At 44.7% G+C, this 22,692-nt stretch overlaps 1 protein-coding gene and 1 long non-coding RNA gene across 2 annotated transcripts in view; both read left to right on the top strand.

Moving 5' to 3' along the window:
* CTDSPL (CTD small phosphatase like) overlaps window positions 1-22,324 on the top strand; it is a 75,991-nt gene extending 53,667 nt beyond the window's left edge. The window contains exons 4-8 of the mRNA XM_080974323.1: window positions 2,606-2,707; window positions 5,414-5,470; window positions 9,960-10,052; window positions 15,239-15,424; window positions 18,912-22,324. Of these exons, the coding sequence (XP_080830449.1) occupies window positions 2,606-2,707; window positions 5,414-5,470; window positions 9,960-10,052; window positions 15,239-15,424; window positions 18,912-19,037 (564 nt within the window). The 3' untranslated portion in view covers window positions 19,038-22,324. The remainder of the gene's footprint in view (window positions 1-2,605; window positions 2,708-5,413; window positions 5,471-9,959; window positions 10,053-15,238; window positions 15,425-18,911) is intronic.
* Window positions 2,724-4,106, top strand: LOC308459233. Its single transcript, XR_013977931.1, has 2 exons — window positions 2,724-3,591; window positions 3,624-4,106. It is a non-coding gene; the product is annotated as an uncharacterized lncRNA (long non-coding RNA).
* Window positions 22,325-22,692: the final 368 nt, after the last annotated feature.

The following is a 22,692-nucleotide window of genomic DNA, read 5'->3' on the forward strand; positions in this document are numbered from 1 at the left end:
TGCACAACAAACAGCGTCAATTCACCCACAAGGTAACAAAATATAATGGATGCTCAGTTTCTAGCACTGTGTACAGGCCTCCCTCATGGCCAAGTGTAAAGGAAATTTTGGCTTCTCTTTTTATTTTGATCAGACATGGGTGTTTTTTCTAGAGTGATAAGTGCCCATGACTACCTTAGCCTTATTGGATCAGAAGAGAATTGTTCCACATTCTTGCTGTTCCTTTAATCCGCTTCCCAGTGGGCTTGAGGGTTGCACCATAGATTTAAGCACCCTTCTATCCAGTGAATTTTTGTCACCTGTGTCAAGTACCTTCACCTCTATTTTATCTGCCCATGGCTGCCAAATTGTGCTAGCACCCACAGCACTTTTATCACAATACTGGCACCTTTTTTTTTTTTTAACCCCCAAAAGTACTGCTTATATCACTTTAACAGTCATGACTTGTCCCAAAGAATCCTGGGAACAGTAGTTCATTAAGAGTGCTGGGAATTGTAGCTCTGTGAGAGGGGTCCCCCGACATCCCTCAGCACCCTTAGCAAACTACATTTCCCATGATTCTTCAGGTGAAGTCATGGCTATTAAAGTGGTATAAAGGTAAAGGGACCCCTGACCATTAGGTCCAGTCGTGACCAACTCTGGGGTTGCAGCGCTCATCTCGCTTTATTGGCCGAGGGAGCCGGCGTACAGCTTCCGGGTCATGTGGCCAGCATGACTAAGCCACTTCTGGCAAACCAGAGCAGTGCACGGAAACGCCGTTTACCTTCCCGCCAGAGCGGTACCTATTTATCTACTTGCACTTTGATGTGCTTTTGAACTGCTAGGTGGGCAGGAGCAGGGACCGAGCAACGGGAGCTCACCCCATCGCGGGGATTCGAACCGCCGACCTTCTGATCGGCAGGCCTTAGGCTCTGTGGTTTAACCCACAGCGCCACCCACGTCCCTTAACCCACCCGTGTCCCTTAAGTGGTATAAGCATGCTTTAAATGCATGGTGTGAATGTGACCTTGGTGGCTATAGAAAATTGCTCACCCCACAGTAGCATGCAGCCAAAGCTGCCTATAGCGACCAGCTATGTGTCAAATTCCTACCACATCCCAACTACCTCACATTTCTGATCAGTTTACAACCAGCAGCCCTGTTGTTGCAGCACAATAAAAGGATCTCCATTTTCAGCTATCTGGCTACACGCAGAGACTTAAAATAAACACCCGTCAAAAGATAAGCCGCCCCATGCAGTTCCGCAATAGCCTTATTCAGCGGCCTGGCTTTTATTGTGTTGTGTGTTACATTGCAGTGACTGCCAGAACAAAAGGCTGTTCATGTCCAAAGTACATTTGCAAACACTTGGTGGCCACCAGGCAATGAAGGCCTTACAGTGTAGATAAATATTATGTACATACTGGTTGAAATCTGATTCTGTTATGAATCAGCCATTTGTGTGATTGTTTCCAGTCTGTTATCAATCGGAGGCCTTAATCTGCTACCCGTGCAGGTACTTTCCATGTGCATAAGGGGAGTTAGTTATGGTTGGCAGGGACTCAGTGCCTTGGCTCATTTGGGGGGGGGAGTGTTTGTCATGTTCCAGTTGGTTGAGGAAATGCTATCTGATTTGGCCATACCAGATTTCTGCGGGATTTGTTCATCAGCATAAAAATCATCACTTCATGGGAGGGGAAGAGTGGGCAAAGCTCCTGTCGAAAGATGCAGTAACAGCAAAACGATTGCCAAGAGAGAGGGAGGAGGGATCATGCTGCCGATCACCTCTTTAAAGCATCAGATGCCTCTGGCTCTTATACACACACATCCCGAGAAGTTGGGAGAGGACTGTTCATGCAGGGTTTTGTCACACCGGGTCCCATGTTTCAGCTGTGTGTTTGTGTGTGAGAGAGAAAGAGACAGAGAAGCCAAACAATGGGATAATGGATTGTCGGTGAGACTACAATACCTTGGCAGTGCTTTTCCTATCCCATGTTGAATTGAGGGGCCATCACACTCTGACCACAGAGTAGTAGAATCACTTGAGCTATAGGGAGATTTACTGTGGAGCTCAGCTTTGGGTTTCTTAAGAAAAAAGATTAAAAGTGAGATTACGCTAGGTTTCATGAAGAATCATTTCTCTCCTTGCATTCTTTTTAGTCCGTTATGAACTTTAGCTACTGGTTGCTGTGGAAGAGATTGTGATGGGTGGCGTTCTACGAGGATTATTCCTGAAGATCTCATCCTCCTTCAGAATGGAGATTCTCTTCATTCTCATTGTTTATGAACAGGATTTTTCATAGCAACACTGAAACCCACATGCTAACTACACAAATCAATTTTTTCCATCTGCTGCACTTTCCAAACACCTAAATGCTTAACAAGAGCCCTGTTGAATTAGGCCAAAGGCCCAACTGGTCCAGCACCCTGTTCTCACATTGGCCAGCTAGATGCCTTTGGGAAACCCAAAAGCAGAACCTGAACACAACACCGCTCTCCTCACTTGTGTTTCCCACCGACTGCCCCCAAAATGTCCATGTTACTCATCAGTGCTAATTACTACTGTAACAACTTCTCTGAGGATATGTTTCTAACAATGCTTGGTCTTCCTGTGTCTTCCATTCAGCCACCAGCTAAATACCTCCTGCCGGAAATGACAATATCTGATTATGGAAAGAAATGTGTGGTCATTGATCTAGATGAAACACTGGTGCACAGTTCATTTAAGGTATGTGTGTTATTTAGTACCCTTTGTGATAGGCTGGTAGATGGATGTATAGGCCATAGCTGTCTGAAGAAACACACACAAGTCCTACAATGGAACCTACTCCTACTTCCCCCGCCCCATAGTTGAAATATTAAGCATTAGGATCCAGTGCTGGATGCATCTGTTTTGGAAAAGGGGGCACATGTCTTGTGTCCAGCAACAACTGTGCCTCAGAGCAATGTTGTCATAGCACAGCATTTAGTGATGATTTAGATGTATGAATAACCATGGCAGAGAGAGAGCTTCCACATAGCCTCAAAACTTGGTTACTTTCAGTGAAGCCACCTCACACAATGAGCTCCAAGTGATGAGAATCCAGTGGGAATGCACATGTGAAAACTGTAGGCTTTCCAGTAAGGGAAAACTTCTGTAAAGAAACACTGCAGTCCTTTGTAAGGCAGAGAAGAGTTGAATGTTCCTCAGCTAGCTCTACAGCCGTTTCCAGGAGTGCTGGCGTAGGAACGAGGCTAGCCCTGATCCATGTTTTGTCTCTTGACCTAGCGGCCAGCCATACCTGGCATTTTATGATGGCACCAAGACTTCGTTTCCTAGATATTCTGTCTGATAAAGGGCTGCTGTGCAGGATAGTGGAATGAGAAGCTTCATAATGGGGGCTTTAGCTATTAACAAATCCCTGGGGGTCTCAAAAATGTATATAGGTGTGTGTTCTAGTTTTTCGATTTTCGTTTAAGTCTCCCATTTTGAACAGGCACTGTGTTTAAGTACTCATGATGCTACCTGTTTTATTTTGTGCATGTACTTCAGCAGACAGGTTATATACCCTCAGTCCCCATCTTAACTCTGTCATCGTCTCCTAGACTCAGACTCCGTGTGTGTGTGTGTGTGTGTGTGTGTGTGTGTGTGTGTAAGTGCAAAGTGACCACCCTCTTAGTTCGTTTCACCTCATGCGTATGTTGAAGTTGCCTGTTGCCCACAAAAACGTATGCTCAGTAAAACAGCCTCCATAAATTTTGCCTTGGCTTGGCAGCCAATCATTGTTTCCAGGAGCTAGTGAGATTATCTCACATCCTCTAAATTCAGCCTGTCTCTTTTGTACCTTGCTTTAATACTTTGAAGATGAGGTAAACAACAGTTTGTCACCAATGTTACAATAAACGGCATGGTTGCCGTCCAGCAAGAGGTCATGTGACATGCTTTTGGGAGAGCAAGCCATCTTGGCATAACATTTTTGACAGTCATTTAAAAAGGCTGCCACCTCAGAATTTGGGTGGGGGAATAGCAGTTCTGAATGATCCTCTATGTTAAAAAAAACACACACACACACACACTCCCCATAGCAGGGTACATGGTAGAATAAATTTCTCCCACGTCTGCTAGGGTCTTATTTGCAGTGATCTTTTTTTTAAAAAAAATAATGTAGGAAAGTATTCAAAAATGAGATTCTCCCAAATGCAATCTGAAGTGGAGCAGTAAACCTAATTTTGTTGCTATGTGTAGACCAGGCCTAAAAATGCATAGCCTTTGCCCATTAAACATGGACGTACCTTCTTTCAAAATGTTTGCAACATGTTCTGAGTCCTTGGTAAAGGGAAAGCCACCTTACTTTCTTAACACATGGTGCAGGAAAAGCTGGTGCAGTCCTCTCTTCCTCCTGGTGGTGTTAGTTGTTAGGACTGCACTTCCTGCTTCTTTCCCCCTTTCGGAAAGAGAGTGCATCACCAAGGTCCCCTCATTTCCTCTGCATTGTTAACCAACATTAACCAAGGCTGCTACTTTCTCCAATAACTGATCTGTGAATACGGATGTCAGAGAAATCCAGCAAAAATGGAAGCAGGAGTGAAAAATGACCATTTTTGCTTTTTTCGTGCTATGTCCTGAATGGAAATCAATCCAGTGGATAAGATCAGTGTTCCGCCCTGAGCCCGGCTTCGGCTGGGGAGGGCGGGATATAAATAAAAATGTATTATTATTATTATTACTTTCAGTCCACAAATGATTACGTTCTACCACCCTGTTTGCATTCTGTTTCCTTTGCGTTGAAATGAATGGGGTAAAACAGCATAAAGAATCATAATTTATGTAATAAGTTACATAGTTTCAACGCAGCAGACAAATAACATAGTTTTTGGTGGAAGGTGAACTGCAGCAGAAGGGGGACGCCGCCGCATGTCATGAATACAAAGCGGAAGAGAAAATGATGCCTTCTTCCATCCTTGCTGCAGGGCGGCCATTCTCAGTTTTGCTCAGACGAAGGGAAGGTTTCCCACCCTGCCCCTTCACGCAGCAGGCTGAAACCCTTATCTCAAAAGCTGGCATGCTTGAGAGGAAGATCTGCTGCCTGCTCTACCTGCTGGCTCTGTTTGTGGAAGCCAAGCAAGCCCCCCCCCCCCCGCCTGTGTGAGCACATGAATGAAAGCATCTTCCGACCCCCATTGTTTCCATATTGCAAAAGCTGAAAGCTCAAATGTGTTTGTGCAATAGATTTGGGTTTGTGTGTAAATATGCGAACAGGATAATTTTCCAGCTCTTTGGCAGTTGTTCCGAAGGAGTTTTCTGTGCCGGTTGTCACCAAGGTTTTGCAGGCTTCAACAGGAGCCGTCCTGTCACTCCCAGTATGTTTCCCTAGAGCATGTGCGGGGAGCTTACGATAGTACAGACTGTTCATGTTTTCTCAAACTGATTTTATTTTCACTTTTACCCCCCTAGCCAATTAGCAATGCAGATTTCATTGTTCCCGTTGAAATTGATGGAACTATACATCAGGTGAGCGTTGCTGTTTTCTATTCACCATTTCGCTGGTTTTGGGTGTGCTGGTATTCCCATGCAGCTTTTCATGTCTGGGTAGCTATTGCGGGACATTGTCTTTCCCTCTTTATGTTACTTTTGAGAATTTCAGAAGTCCTTTCCCATCATCAGGAGACACATAGTGATCCCACAGAGTAAACCTACCCTCAGGAAGGGGAAGGAAATACAGTGTACCTTGGTTTACGAACTTAATCCGTTCCCAAAGTCCGTTCTTAAACGAAAGCGTTCTTAAACCAAGGCATGCTTTCCCATAACAGCAGAGGACTCAATTTACAAATGGAACACACTCAACAGGAAGTGGAACATGTTCTGCTTCCAAGGCAAAGTTCACAAACCAAAACACCTACTTCCGGGTTTGCAGCATTCTTAATCCAAGTTGTTCATAAACTAAGCTGTTCTTAAACCAAGGTAGCACTGTAACTGTCCTGTCAGGATAGAAAATCATATAAAAGATCTCGTTGTCTCGAAAGACCAGGAAATGATGGAACATCTTTTAACTGCAACTATAACTGAAGAAAAATAAATGCTCCAACACTAGGTGGTTGGATGACTGGAGTTTGAGAAGTAGCCCAAACGATAACACTTGAGTAACGTAGTAAAAGAAGACAGGCAGCTTGACAACTGGAAATGGAGTCTCTTTATTATTTATTGGTGTTAACAAGACACCAGAATATGCTCATCAGTGCATATTATTGAGGACATTGTAAAAGTGTGTATAGAAACTGGACTCATTATCAAGTAAGTTTATAAAGTGTTCATATGTGTGTGTGGCTACATGTTGTGTTTTTTCTTTCCTGTTCCATTAAAAAGCCAATAATTGAATGCCTATGTAAAGAAAAACATTGTCAAATTGAAAGAAAAGAATGGATATGTATTCACCCTGGAGTTCTTTCCCACCAGTTGGGCATCTAAAGAAAGGTGTCAGATTATGAAAGGATGGAGTTTGAGAACTAATTGACACATTAAAAATAGCATGTCACTGGGGCCAGATGGCATTCACTTGAAAGTCTTTGCACTCGGATTTGAAATGGCTGAACTGTTAACTAGAATATGTAAGTTATCACTAGAATTGCAGAGGAAAGGGGATCTTGTGTGTGTGAAAGGGTAGGCAATAAAAGATTGCCCAATCAGTAACAAATTGTTCGCGCGCACTCAGAGCACATTGTTGCTGCATGATCTTGTTAAGAACTTTGAACACAGACTTGTCCACATAACTGATTCACTTGACTAGAAAACTTCTGCCTTTGTCCCATCTAGTTGATAAAACTGATTTCTCTAATGTATCTACCTAAATAGAATGGGTTAAGATATGGCCGTGGTTCTCAAAGAGTGTGGCAGGAGAGGATGGCAAGTGTGAGAAGATTCAAAGACAATCAAATAAACAAACATTTCAGTGTAGTATAGCATATATATATATATATATATATATATATATATATATATAGTTGTTTAGTCGTTTAGTCGTGTCCGACTCTTCGTGACCCCATGGACCAGAGCACGCCAGGCATATAATATATATATAATATATATATAAAATATATATTATTTGCAGAATGTGGACAGATATGGAACAGGGATTTTCAACTCTGACAAATATGAAATATCAGAAAATAGAAAGGCTTCTTTGTGTTGATGAGGATATAAGACTGTGTTTGTCTCCAATTAAACCTAATATAAATGAGATTACCCGGCAAAAGCAAGCTTTGCCCCTCTCATTGAGTTTGTATACATACTTAAGGTACATATATAAGAGGCTCGTTTCTAATTATTTGGGAATGATTCCTGTTCTTATGTAGCTGCACTGTTTTCTTCTTTCTGGATGTCCCATGATCATATTCTAAAGTAGTTGTGTTGTTATGTTACAAATCAAGCACTGCTGGAAGTTGTTTCTTTTTGTTTTACCGTCACAATGTATTTCTTGTCAATAACAAAATTCAGTGTGGTGTGAACAATTTTTTATTATGAAAGTGTTGCCCAGAGAAAAGCCAGGAGGAAAACTTCCACTAAAATGGCTTGCTTGTTACATTCTTGTTACTTTCTTGTTTAAATTGGTTTTATTGGAAACTGTTATATTTTATAAACACATTTTGTTGTTCAGCAGGATAAAAATGTTTTTCCAGTATGTATCCATACCATTCATTTAGTCAGTTGTATTATTTTATGAAATTTGCCCTTTCTCCCAAAGCAGTGCAGGGAACCAGTTCTCTCGCTACAGACTTAAAAGGGGTGGAACATTAATTCTTTTATCCAAAGGGGCCCTGGGAATGGTGGCTCTAAGAGGAGACCTGAAGTTCTCTTAACCATCTGATCCTTCATTCCCATGATAGTATGGGGCAAGCTATGACAGTCAAACAGATTTAAAACTAATATATATTTGTTGTTGTAACAGGACCTGGGTCACTTGCCACCCACAAATTCCAATCTTTATTTATCAGTTCTCTCTGCCAAATCATCCTCACGTGCCAAGGTAGCGCTTTCCAAAGATAAGAAGTGTAAAACGTATGGGGTAGAATTGTAAATTTCCAGCATAGAGCAAGACACTTTTTTTTTTAACAAGTGGGACAATTTTCTCTTCTCCCCCCTCCCCCCCAAAAAGAGAACAAGATAAGTTCAAGAAGGACACTGACAAACTGGAACGTGTCCAGAGGAGGGCAACCAAAATGGGCAAAGGCCTGGAAACGATGCCTTATGAGGAACGGCTAAGGGAGCTGGGCATGTTTAGTCTGGAGAAGAGGAGGTTAAGGGGTGATATGATAGCCATGTTCAAATATATAAAAGGATGTCACATAGAGGAGGGAGAAAGGTTGTTTTCTGCTGCTCCAGAGAAGCGGACACGGAGCAATGGATCCAAACTACAAGAAAAAAGATTCCACCTAAACATTAGGAAGAACTTCCTGACAGTGAGAGCTGTTCGACAGTGGAATTTGCTGCCAAGGAGTGTGGTGGAGTCTCCTTCTTTGGAGGCCTTTAAGCAGAGGCTTGACAACCATATGTCAGGAGTGCTCTGATGGTGTTTCCTGCTTGGCAGGGGGTCGGACTCGATGGCCCTTGTGGTCTCTTCCAACTCTATGATTCTATGATCATGATCCCATATTGTCCTCCACTACAGACAAGGTGATCCTTCAGCAGTTTTGCAGGTGCTGCCTACAATATTTGCCCATCTGAATAACAAAGCATCTTCTGCAGTTGCTCAGTAAATTTCTATTCCAGTCCCATGACCACTTGGCACTGCTTTCTGCCTTCAGAGTGCTGTGTCGCTGCCCAGCAGGCCTACCTACATTAGCATTGAGAAGGACTGAGGAGTGCATTAAAATTAAGAAACATCCAAGGCCTCCTTTCTTTGCGCAGAGAATCGCTGCTGTTTGAAAAAGTTTTTTCTCCCCCAGTTATGAAGTTCTGATTTAAGGGTGTTTGCGATGAGTTAAATTGCATTTCACAATATAAACCGTTGTACCACTAAATAATGATTGGAGAGAGCTGCATTTTCTCAAACACAGAAGTCATTCTCCATCCTCTGTCCAGGATGATCGGGATGGGGAGCTCAAACAAAATGTAGAACATCTATCAGTGTAGCTCTGCATAAGACCCAATGATCCGGGGCTTTGTTTTGAACAGTAGTAGTCTTTTTTTGAGCTAAGGATTCTGGTTTTTGTTGTTTTTAACCGCAAAAATAGCGAGCGGGAAATAAGAAGAATGAGGAACGTGTCATTTGAAAGCTGTGTGCATAACTTTAGTATGTGATGACTTTCATTCCCTGAAGGGCAGTGCTCCTTGAATGATCTTTCCAGAAGAGGCTGTGACCTGGTTCAAGTAATCCAGGATAGGCTGTGTGCATTCTAAATGGCCTATCCTTGATTACTTGCACTGGGAAGTAGCCACAACACAGTGAAGGCGATGCTGAGAGGTTCGAGTCCACGCGTCTTCTCCCAACTCTTGACAGCAAGAAGACCAACAACCAGATATACTGGGTACCAAGGGCAACTTTGCTATGTTTATCTGCTTCACCATCAAGGATCCAACGTTGCATTAAACATGGGGAGGGGGGGAGAGAACATGTGCTGTATTACTGTGATGCTCATTTTTCAGTGTGCAGATGTAACACCGTTTCAAGCAGATGTTCCTTGAAAGCACTAAATGTCCCAGATGTATTGCAGTTTCCTTGGCTTAGAAAGACAGCTCTTTTATTTGGTTCAGTTAAAAACTGATTGTTTGCAAATGGAGAAAAATAAAGAACAACCGCAGCTGCCTTGCTTTCCATGCCACTGTCAATTTTCTACTCCAGTTACCCACCTTGCAAGCTTGCTTTGCCTGTCGCCTTTTGTGCAGCGAGTAATAATAGGGCCCATCAACATCTCTTCTCTGCTGATTTAATCTCCACAGTGTGTTTCCACCAGAGTCTTAGCCTCTCTTCTTTTCCCACCCTCCCCTCCTCCCTGCGTCCTTCCAGGTTTATGTATTAAAGCGACCACACGTGGACGAGTTCCTTCAGAGGATGGGAGAACTCTTTGAATGTGTGCTATTCACAGCCAGTCTAGCAAAGGTAGGTCGTGTGTCAGTGCCTCTCTGTGTGCCTTGGTATATTTTACCTCCTTCCAGGTACCTCAGAAACTGGCTGGAGTAAACTTTCAGAACGGCTGGAAAACCTTTGCCACTTAATAAATAAGAGCCGCTTCTCTTGAGAGCCGCCTCTCAGAATTATGGGGCGAACTGCTTCAGAAGAGTGACCAAACAAGCGTCTTTCTAAACCCGAACCCAGAGCAGCTCAGCTGGGTCAAGGGTGTTGCCAACGTAGGCAGACCTCTCTCTCTCTTTATCCTTCGTGATGCCTGAAGTCCCCTTCGAGGACTTTAAAAAAATAAATATATTGGGTTTTCTTTCCCATTGAAGAGAAAATAATTGTCTTAATCTTCCCCCCTTTCTCCCCTCCTTGCTTTATTTGGCAGCGTGTACTTTTGTCTGCTAGTGTGTGGGTAAGTGTTCCCATGGTAACAATATCACATATGGGCTTGTCTCATAATGTAGCCTCCATGTATTGCTCATGATGGCAATATGAAAGGCCTTTTTTATATATATATAGTTGCCATGGTTATGGAGGGTGGGGAGGGGTGGGGAGGAGAATGGGAATAAATAGCTTATTACATAACGTAGTTTTCCTAAAGCTGCACACAAATAAAGTGTACCGGGCTCTAATGCAGTGCCCGTACAGGCAACGAATAGTCGGGGCTCCAGCTGATTGAAGACTACAGAGCACACCTTACCAAAGCAGCATTTATAACGTATAAGTGCTTGCAAAGCTTGATGGTGATATTTGCATTGGCGGGTTTGTGGCAGGGGGAGCCAGGGATAATTCAATATTTTGTGTGCACTTTGGAGTAGTTGTAGAAATGCTAGTGCGTAGAGCACAAGCTCTGCAGTAGATTTAGCCGTCTCTAGCAGCCGTGATGTTTGCCAGTGATGTCTGTAGTGGCAATAGCAGCACGTTCCTGTAGAAAACAAAGTCAAACTTTTGCAAACTCCCACCGTATTGGATAAACTGGGAGGCGGGGGCTAACTACGTTGCCTCGGTTAGCAGATAATTGGAAGAGGCTTTCCACGCATTGGCAGTGTGCTTCTCTGGTCATTGGAGAAGAGCGTCTTGTTTGCAACAAGGACTTGGGGGGCACATGTACTGCTCCTGCAAAGCAGCCTTTTTTGCTCCTGGCTTCACGCAAGCTCATTTTGTTGGGCGCAGTCTCTGGGTGGGCACTTGCCAGGAGAAAGCTCAAGCTCAATTCTTCCCCTTGTCGTCTTTTAGCAATCACTTTTCTCAGCTACAGCCTTCAAGCACTTCAGTTAAACTTGCCATGAAATGAATCTTTTATTCAAGTCAATATAGCCAGGGTTGATATACCTGCCATTCGTTTTTAGCATATGCATAGAAACACGGCTGGGGTGTGTGTGCACCCCAGCATTTGGGGTGTGAGAAATCGGGATTGGCTTAACTCCTCCCCATACCCTACCCTCCAGTAGACTTTTGCATACATTGCAGTGAGTGCTTGGGGGTGAAGTCGCCACAGCATCCTCGAGCTGGCCTATTAATTCTTCCTGTTCAGAAGATAGAGGCGGTTTCTGTAGCTTAGGAGGAGATGATAGCCGAGACTTGGATCACATCCACACCACATTTAAAGCACTGTTACGCCGCTCTAACACTTCCCCCAAAGAACCTTGGCACCTGCAGCTTATTAAAGGTGCTTAAAGTTAGTAGGAGAACCTTCCCAGAACTACAATTCCCAGCGCTCTTAGCAAACTGTAGTTCCCAATATTCTTTGGAGGAAGCCATGACAGTTAAAATGGTATAAGAGTGCTCTAAATATATTGTTTGGATGTGAACTTCCAGTTCTACGGAGCGTGAATTTTGTGGGCCTGGTGTTAGGATTTCTGTTGACCAAGGAATCTGCATTCTGTGCAACTCTTAGCCTAAATTAGATTGTTGCTTTTCAGTAATTTGTAGACTTTGCACTGATGAAGTATTATTTATAGTATTTATAGTCTGTTATAGCATACTATAATCACTAACATATAGTCTCCCTACAGTGTTTATGAATTGTTTGGAAAGCCCCAAGCTTTCTCTCCTCTTGGTGCCTCATCTATCTGAGTCCAGTGGTGCAAATCCAACATACAGTTCAGATTAGCTATGAACTGTCATTGCTACAAGAGAGCCTCTGCTGTCACCCCAAGAACCTTGAACCCAGGACAGCAGCACACGGACTCCTTCCTTCCTTCCTTCATCACTTGGGCAGCTTTGACCGTCTGCCTCACTCCTAGTAATGTTCAAACAGACTTCACCAATATACTTTCAGAAGTTTCTGGGTTGTCTCTTGTGCTGGACCAAAATAGGGACAAATTCATACTTTCCACTCAAAATCACCAGAGCCTCTTGTAGCTCAGGCTGTTGTTCTTCAGTTCAGCAATGAAAACAGGTTTCTGCTCCTGAAATTCCACCTGATGAAGCAAAATAGGACTTTTCTTTTTTTAAAAAAAATTACATTTATATCCCACCTTTCCTCCAAAGAGCTCAAAATAGTATAAATGGTTTCCCCTTTTCCACCTCCATATTTTATCCTCACAACAACCCTGCGAGGTAGTAGGTTTGGTTGAGAGATGATATAAAAGTTGAGTGTAGGGTTTGCAGTGCGTTGTTTTAATTTTGGCCTGCCTCGGCCCTAGTCTGTATCCCCATGTGATAAGGTACATTTTAAGGAAGACCACAATAAGACACTACTCCTTCATGCACCGGTAGCGCAAAGTATATTTGATATCTGTGCAGTGACTTTTCCCCACCTCTTCCTGTGAACTTTTTGAGGGTCCATTTCCTGCTCATGCCACCAACTTCTGCATATGGCGCCTTGGAGAAGCCACACCAGGATCCCCAGGCCAAGTTGGCTTCTCTCGCCTTTGTCTTTGGAACCAGACTTGGTACGAAGTAGCTTAGAACGGATATCGTGGCTGTACTTAACCCTGTGACTGTGTTTGTCGAATAATTTGCTAGACTTGTTGGGCAGCATTTTAGCTGAGGAGAGAGAGTCGGTGGCCAGGATCCCAAGAACCAGTGAAAGTTGTTCCACAAAATCGGGGGGGGGGGTGTTAGCCTTGCTTTCCTTGAAAATAGCAGCTCCCCACCACACCTTCATGCTTCGCGGCTGTTTTAGAAACTGAGCAGTGCAGCTGTTGAAACCTGCTGGGCTACTGCAAATTTAATGTGCAGTTACATAAAAGAGATGAGCTGCTTTTCCCCTGAGTTGGACTATCTGGGTCAATCTGGTCTCTTCTGAACATAAGGCCACAGGATGGGCACTGCTGGATCAGGCCAATGGCCCACCTGGTCCAGCATCCTGTTCTCATGCAGGATCCGAGCACAAGAGCCCTTTCCCCTCCTGTGATTTCCAGCAAGTGCTATTCAGAAGCATTGCTGCCTCTAACTGTGGAAGCAGAGCATAGCCATCATGGCTAGTAGCCATCGATAGCCCTCTCCTCCATGAACCAGCAGTGGCTCTCAAAAGACAGATATATTCTCCCTGAGTCCCTTTTAACCAGAAGCAACCTGGACTCGAGAGAACATCACCTTTATCATCATCATTGTTTACCAAAGGTCCCAGGGCAGGATATGACAATTAATAATAATAATAATAATAATAATAATAATAATAATAATAATTTATTTGTACCCCGCCCATTTGGCTGGATTTCCCCAGCCACTCTGGGCGGCTTCCAACAAAGATTAAAAATAATTAAAATGTCACACATTAAAAACTTCCCTGAACAGGGCTGCCTTCAGATGTCTTCTAAATGTCAGGTAGTTTATCTCTTGTGACATCTGATGGGAAGGCATTTCACAGGGCAGGCGCCACCACCGAGAAGGCCCTCTGCCTGGTTCCCTGTAGCTTTGCTTCTCGCAGTGAGGGAACCGCCAGAAGGCTCTCGGCGCTGGACCTCAGCGTCCGGGCAGAACGATGGGGGTGGAGACGCTCCTTCAAGTATACTGGGCTCCTTCAGGTATAATGTTAAAAGTGGTTTGAAGCAATTTACAATCCCAGGAATCAGGTGGGTCCTAAAAATATGCCTCTCAGGTGTCAGAAGCCAAGATACAGAGGTGTGTCTTCAGCGATTGCCCAAAGCTGTGTATTGAAGATACCTTACACATCTCTGCAGGGAAGGAGTGCTTAGGGGTTGCAGCAGAGAATGGCCTCTTCCTGGATCGGGCCCCGTTCCCGAGCTTCTGAGGGCAGTGGAACAACCAATAGGGCCCCCTCAGCCAATCTTAATATCCAAGGAGGCTGCAGCGAAGGACCAGGGGGGTGACTTTCAGGTATTTGGGGCCTGAGTTGCTTATTGCTCTGAACACTTAATGGGAGCACCTTGAATTGGAAGCGAAGCTGGCAGCATGGGCATCTCTTGGCTATTCCGCCCTGCCGTTTCACTGGAGAAAAGCATGCGGGCAGCTCCTCTGTCCTCCTTCTTCACGGTTCTCCTGAAAGATCCTCGGCACACTTTCAATTTGTGCAGCTTATTTCCCTCTGTATTCCCCTGTGGGAATCCTTACACAAAGCCATTTGGTGAACTTTAGCCTTAAGGATGGAGTCGGGAGTGTTTTCTTTCGCCTCAGAGCCTCTTTCGTAATCTAACGTGGCCCTTGGGGATGTTTTTAAACGGGCCTACCGTGTACTATCTCTCAGAAGTAAATTTTTAAATAACTTGCCTGTCGCAGATGCTTTGTGCACCTTGCCTTTGACTGCCCTTTCTGTGTTGAGACATTAAAAGTATATTAAATGATTGTTAACACATAGAACAAAGGTGTCTGTGTGTGTGTGTGTGTGTGTGTGTGTGTGTGTGTGTGTGTGTTGAAAGATTGGGGCAGTCACTCGCCCTTCTGTTGAGGGAGGGTCACTGTATTAAAGGATATCCACAGCACCTTTTGTGAAGGTTTACTCTGGAGGAAGCTATTTGGCTCATGTGCAGAGCCCCACAAACCCTCTTCACGGAGAGGGGGGGGGGTCAGGAGTGCTCCCCATTCCTGTTGCACCTTCATGTCGCAGGCATCTGACAAGAGTCTTATCAAAGCCATGTCTCCTCTTCTTCCTTCTGTCTCATTCAACATCTACGTCGAAAAGAGTTGCTTGGTTTTCACAGGGTTACATATGTGTTCACCGTGTGTCCTCCTCTTCTCCCACTTCCTTCCTTTAATCAAAGTATGCAGACCCCGTGGCCGACTTGCTGGATCGCTGGGGCGTCTTCAGAGCTCGGCTCTTCAGAGAATCCTGCGTTTTCCACAGAGGGAATTACGTGAAGGATCTAAGCCGGCTTGGGCGGGAGCTGAGCAAAGTTATTATAGTGGACAACTCCCCTGCATCTTACATCTTCCACCCTGAAAATGCAGTAAGTACTAGCGCTTTGCAATAGACGGGAGTCAATTCTTTTGTCTCTGGGTTTGTTTATTCAGGCATTTGCTGCTTGCTAAGATCGACAAGTGCTTGCTCTCGCTGCTGTAAAATGGAGCACGGCAACAGCATCAGTGCCTGAGGAGCAAATGCTACAAAATGCTTAAGTCATGGGTAGGCAAACTAAGGCCCGGGGGGCGGATCTGGCACAATCGCCTTCTCAATCCGGCCCGCAGACGGTGCAGGAATCAGCATGTTTTTACATGAGTAGAATGTGTCCTTTTATTTAAAATGCATCTCTGGGTTATTTGTGGGGCGTAGGAATTCATTCATCCCCCCCCCCAAAAAAAAATGCTCCGGCCCCCCACAGGGTCTGAGAGACAATGGACCGACCCCCTGTTGAAAAAGTTTGCTGACCCCTGGCTTAGGTGTTAAGAGGCAAGAGATGGGCAACTCTTTTGTTTGTGTCAGAAACTCATTGCATTCTGTTTCTGGGCTTGCTTGAAAGATGCCAAGGTGTTGACCAGGAAAGTGGGGTTTTTTTCTTTCTCCTGGATCTTCAGAGCAGACAACCTGGGGGGGGGGTGTACGTACACACACAGAGAGAGAGAGAGAGAGAGCACCCTGTATATATAAAGCACTGGGAGCATTTTAGGCCAGTTGATTTTGGTAGTGAAAACAAAATGAAATTTTATAATTTAATAGTGCTGGGAAGAACAAAACCCAGTGCCCCAGTGGGGATGCTTAAGGGCCCGCTGTGTCAGGTCAGAGGAATACCTAGTCCAGCATCCTCTTCTCACCGTAGCCAACCAGATGCTGTGCAGGAAACCCCAAAACAGGGCCTGAGCGCAGCAACACTCTCCCCAATTTCTTTTGAGTGGAAAAGCGGTGGCAACCCCCTCAACAGACACCAGTTGATCCGCACAGATTTGAGAGGCCTGCATATTTGGGGTGGCCGCACCCGCTTTTGGCTACACCCACCCCAGAGGGCTTGCGAGGAGAGCAGCCGCCTCCTCATTAATCCCAGATATCCAAACCACCATCTGCATGAGTTCGTGGTGAATTTAAATCAAGGATACAAGGATTATTACTCCGCAGTGTGCCAGTAAGGAGAGAGGATTCTTCTCTCGCTGGGTATTCTCCTCCTCTCCCTGTCCTCCCTGCCTCGCTTATGCAGAGGATCATGGCCACATTATTTTATTATTTTCTGCTACCTTGCACTATAATTAAGTTGCTCCAAAGCTCTGCCATAGTTTAAGGAATCCTGGAAGGGAATGGGAATAGGGAGAGGCGGCAAGAGAAGAAGCTGTGGCTCTTTTCAGCAGCCTATTTCAGAGCTGCCAAGCCCCCCCCCCTTTTTTTTTTAGCCTGATGGCATCTAGGCACCTGGATTTTAGGGGCTCCTGTTTACTCACCCCCTTAAAATTGGGGAAAGCTTGAGAGTCGAAGGAACAGTTCTTAACGATATTACACGTTTTTTACTCTTCCAACTGTTCAGCTCTTCGAGACCATTTGAAAGCTGGTATTTTCAAATTCTTCATTGGTTGTTTAATTTTAGAGCAGCTAGACATTATCTTACATAAGGTACCAAATGTTCAACCGGGGGGGGGGGCAGAATCTGAATGATACCAAATGTTTGTTTTTGTGGAGCTGTGAATGAACTCTGAAAGTGACAGAGAGGGAGAGGGAGGACAACAGCTTTTCACAACCTTACAGTTATCTGTATATGTCGGAGAGAATTAGCAGTACAGAGCCACCTGCAGAAGCACCAGAGATAATCGAGTTTGTATTGGTATGCGATTTTACAATGTCCGGGTTGGCATGTTAGCGTGAACTCGGAGTATAGCTTACTGCGACAGCACAAACAAGCCAGTGAAAAGCTCACAGCCGCTTTGCTCCTCCATGGATGTGGGGCAATACTGATGCTTACTACTACGTGGCTTAGTGGGTTGTCCAAACCTGGGATCGTGGTTCTTCAGGTCTCTTCTCCATAACCATGACCTGTTGGCAAACCTCAGCATTGCTGCTACACCACATGGTCCCATAATGCCTGTGGAGCAGCAAAGCGACTGCAATCTCTTCCCTGGGAGCCAGCGCACTCATCCAGTGCTCCAGTTTGGCTTAGCATTTGCCAAGGGAGCTTCGCAGCCAGAGGAGTGCACACAGCAGAGACTTAACTCTTCATTGTCAACGATAACACCGTCGCTTCCTCAGCTCTGGAGACCTGCGCGCACCTGTCTAGCACCCAGACAGTTGTTCCCAGCTCCGCGCTCTATGGAGCAGTTGCAGCAACTGGGGACCACTCCCCCTCCATCCGTTTATGTACCTCCCCTTGACGTAGCCAGAGACTGTGCTGGAACGGAAGCTGCTGCTGCTCTTCCCACTTCAGTTCTCTACTGCTTCTGGGAGAGAGTGGTACAGAGGAGGGTGGAGAAGCACCTGGCCCTTCACTAGCCTGGCCTGCCTCTTCCTCCTCTTCCTCCAGATCTGAAGCTTCCCCTGCCTATGATTCTTCCTTCCTGGCTGGTACAGGTTCCCACAGACTACTGCCCCCCTGCCCGAGTCAGACTCCATCTCCCCTTACCCTGGTGCACAATCATCAGCGTCCTACCAGTCACTGACATGCTGATGTGGCCAGTAAGAGTTCTTTACCCACTGAATTATATATCCCTGCCTGATCCCATAGAGTCTGGGGAGTCTGTGATGATGGTCTCTGTCCCCCCACCCAGCTACCCTGTGGCTCAAATGCACAGTTCATGACTACTAGTGGACATGTGTTTGGTGAAGCCCGTGGAACCCCCTCCAACTCAGATTAAACAGACTGGCACACAGATTTTGATGAGTTTCAGGCACATGACAAAGACTTCTATTATTTCAGCAGGCATCTTAAAGTAGTGTTTTGGTTTAAGTCCCATTTTATGATGGATTTTGTACCCAGTTTATTCTCTGCACAATTATTCTAACCATTATGCCGTATATGGGACGCGGGTGGCGCCGTGATCTAAACCACAGAGCCTAGGACTTTCCAATCAGAAGGTCGGCGGTTCGAATCCCCATGACGGGGTGAGCTCCCGTTGCTCGGTCCCTGCTCCTGCCAACCTAGCAGTTCAAAAGCACGTCAAAGTGCAAGTAGATAAATAGGGACTGCTGCAACTGGAAGGTAAATGGCGTTCCCGTGCGCTGCTCTGGTTCACCAGAAGCAGCTTAGTCATGCTGGCCACATGACCCAGAAGCTGTCTGTGGACAAACGCCAGCTCCCTTGGCCTATAGAGTGAGATGAGCTCGCAACCCCAGAGTCGTCCGTGACTGGACCTAATGGTCAGGGGTACCTTTACCTTTATGCCGTATATAAAATGCCTTGAATTAAGGTTTCATGCAAGACACTTCCTTTGGGGATGAGGGTAGCTGATTTGTTTTCAACGAACATGTTTAACATGACACTGTTTGTTTGTTTGTTTGTTTGTTTGTTTGTTTGTTTGTTTCAGGTGCCTGTGCAGTCGTGGTTTGATGACATGACAGACACGGAATTGTTAGACCTCATTCCTTTCTTCGAAGGACTAAGCAAAGAGGAGGAAGTCTACACTATGCTCCATAAACTCTGCAACAGGTAGCCTTGCAAGGCCACGCCTCTGCTTGACCGTAGCCGCTCCAGGACAGCCAATCCCAGCGCAGCACCTCAGAGAGGCAGCTCGAGTTGTCAAGAGTCACGATGCTCTTGATCTCCCTCTTAACTTGCTGTGCATGAAGGACAATCATGAATTGATGCGACTTAAATCATGGGAATATTGATGCCGTAAAAGCGACGAGACTACTTGGAGAGGAAGAAAATTAAAAAGAAGCCATTTTGAATGGGGACTGTTTTAATGAATTTCATAAACGGACACAATTTACAGGATCCACTTTTTTTCTTAAAAACATGCCAAAAATATATATATATTGAAAGCTTGATGTTTCAGCAAGTCGACTGGACCCTTTCCCCCCACCCAAGCCCTCCTGCTATGCAGACCATTTTTCCCACCCCCGCCCTGCTTATAAGAGCAGTTGACCTGACTCTGAACTTGTCTTTCTTCCACGATGAAGTGCCTTTTTGAATGTTGTTTTCAGATTTTAAAAAAAGAGACATTTTTGTATTAAGGCGTATTTCCAGGCATCTTTTAGTCTTGTATTGTTTAAATGCTTTAAGAAGAAGAGAGAAAGTTGGAAATCTTTTTATAGAGCACTGTAATATATGGAGACGAAGGCAAAAATTGAAAGAGGTCCTGCCTACAAGATGGTGACATTGGGGTTGCATTTGCTGCGCTTGTGTCACGTTTGAAAAGGTTCAGGAATCTATACGAGGAGAAAGTCATCTGGGTTATATATAGGTTGGTGACGCAACTGTCTTACTAATTTGAGTCATGTTTTGCACATAGCTTAGGGTATCTCTGCATTTTTTGACTGCATACGACAAAACGGAATGGGATAAACACACAGTGGCAAGGAGTTCTTCAGCACCTTCAAGAGGTGGGGAAAGAGAGAGGGTCTTGTACTGTCTTTGCTAACGCACAACTGCCAGGTGTTTCAGATGCTGTTAGCGGTGAGCTACCGATAAGCATCGACGACAAATGGGGGTTTATTTATTAAGCTTGAATTCCTTCCTTACCGAAAGATGCAAATTGAGCTGTTAAGAAGCGTGGGCCCAAGCCCCCCCAAGTGAAAGGAGTGCAGGAGATCACACAAGAGCACAACTCCCATTCCTGTCACAATGGGGTGTCAGTGTGTAGGAGACAGTTCCCCCCCCCTTTTTTTTGTGCCCTGTATATTTTGTTTTTCTTAACTGCTGCTACTGAAGGTTCACCAAACAGAGCTGAACCCTGGCTGTTATACTGTTCTTCGCCACTGTGCCTGTGCTACTGAAAACCTTTTTCTGTAAGCTGCAAAACATGGGCAACAAATGAAGTGCTAGCTTTGTGTATCAAACAGTATTATATATCATAGAATCATAGAATTGTAGAGTTGGAAGGGACCATGAGGATTGTCTAGTCCAACCACCTGCAATGTAGGAATCCTTTGCCCAATCTGAGGCCCACAACCCTGAGATTATGAGTCTCATGCTCTAGTGACTGAGCTATATAGGCTAGCTAAATCAAACGTGTCCTGCAAAACTCTTTCAAACTGGGGTTGTGTTCTCATGTGCTTCATTGTGGGATTTTTTAAAACTCACTTTCCCTGCTTTGAGAATTACAAAAATGACAATTCTATGCTTACCACGACCTTCCTCTATTTCATTTCATTTTATTTTCCCCACTTGCTAGATGAGATTTCAGATTATCATCCCTTTGCAGAAAAACTCAGACTAACAGAACTGAGGTTACCTATATCACGTACATGTTGGAGTTACCCAGTTGTTTGAAATTGGAGTATTTGTGTTAAGACTCTCAAAGTGTTCTCCATAGCTTGGGCTTTTATGCTTCTTGCATTTTCTATTGCCCCTGCCCCTAATTTGTTCATGTAAAGAATGTCAAGTCTTATCCACAGAGAGAGAATTTTTTTAATAGCAAAGGATTCTATCTTTCATACTCTCATCTCTCTCTCTCTCTCTCTCTCTCACACACACACACACACACACACACACACACACACCACTTGAAGCTCCAAAGACGACAAACCTAGCAGCACAATCCCATTTTGATGATTTGCCTCTCTGCTCTTTTCCTTCCCGATCAATATCTGAGGCCACTTTTTTTCCCTTTGCACCAACTTGAAATCTATAGTTGCTCAGATTAGCCATACTGGACAGGAATTGTCCAAAAGGAAAAAAGAGGGGAGAAAAACCCTCTTTGGTGCTTAGCCCAGTAAACTGTCAGGTGCAGAAACAGCTTGTCTCTACCTGCCTTTACCTGGGTAATGGCCAGTAGGAGCCAAAAATAGGATTTACACTATTTACACTAAAAACATCGAAGAAGCAGCTTTTAACACATTTATACGTAAGAAAAGCCAGCCTCCATGGGCATGAAATAGGTTATCACAGGCACAGCAGAAAACAGAATTGTCACTCCATAGTATAATTTCGCACGGTGTTCGCAGAGCCTCTTACAATTCCACTTGTCCCAAAATTACCGCCCACCTTTCCACCCCTTGCTTGCCCACCGGAGGTTATTTAACTGAGTACCGTATGTTTTGTCCGCCAGGAAACCTGGCAACGTAAGAGAAAACCTAGGGGTTATTTTTCTTTTTCATTTTGATTTTTTTTTTTAAAGTATGGATTCTGGCTAGTCCATTTAAAGCTTACCTTCAATCAAAATGTTCTTTAATTTTTGTATTTGAATGCAGAATAATGAAAAGCGGTTGTTACTGCCAAAGCGTGTTCTCTGAGCAGTATTTTTCCACTGTGCTTCTGGCCTCCTGAGCCTCGAGTAGAGTCTGCAGGGAAAAGTATTCAGGTTGTAGCAAGGGCAGGGATGACGGAGAATGGTTGGAACGAAGGAGAAGTCAACCGCGGGTGGTTATTCTCGCCCCCATGAAGCTTCGCGATCTTCCAACCATCGCTTGTCCTTTGTCCCGCCCTTTCTAGCACGACGTGACCTTCTGACAAGTTTTACGTGATCTGTTTGTACATAACGCAGGCCATTTTCATTCGATGTTCACTTTTTTATAAAAGGAAGGGGGCGGGGAAATCGTCGATTTTATCTCTTTAACCAGTTGCCTTAAATGTCTGTGAATGAATGTCGATATTAAAAGTGTCTTGTAACATTGTGGAATCCACATGCAATAGACAATGGAACTTCTCTTTCTGGTTTCTCGCCTCTCCCCACCCTCCTCCCCCCAACTCTATTGAAACATGCTGAAAATAACTCTGGGAAATTTAAAAATCTGCTAAATTCTTGAAATAAATAAATAAATAGCGGTTTATTATAAAGCCATGTGACTCCTTATGGGCGAATGCATTTGTCGTAGCATCGGTAGGTTCTGTGTGCCAAGATCTCGCTCTGCCAAATGACTCAGGAATTCAAGGAACCTCGGGGGGCGGGTGAAATCAGGACCGTTTGACAGGTAAATAGCTCAGATCCATTGTCCAGTGTTCTTGTGCATTGCAGAAGTCAGTACATGTTTAAGAGCCTCTGAAGAAAAATCAGCTGAAACCTGCTTTAAAGGTAAAGGGACCCCTGACCATTAGGTCCAGTCGTGGCCAACTCTGGGGTTGTGGCGCTCATCTCGCTTTATTGGCCGAGGGAGCCAGCGTACAGCTTCCAGGTCATGTGGCCAGCATGACTGAGCCGCTTCTGG

Source organism: Podarcis pityusensis, assembly GCF_964106645.2.
Source record: "Podarcis pityusensis genome assembly, chromosome: 12".
In the NCBI taxonomy this organism is placed as follows: Eukaryota; Metazoa; Chordata; class Lepidosauria; order Squamata; family Lacertidae; genus Podarcis; species Podarcis pityusensis.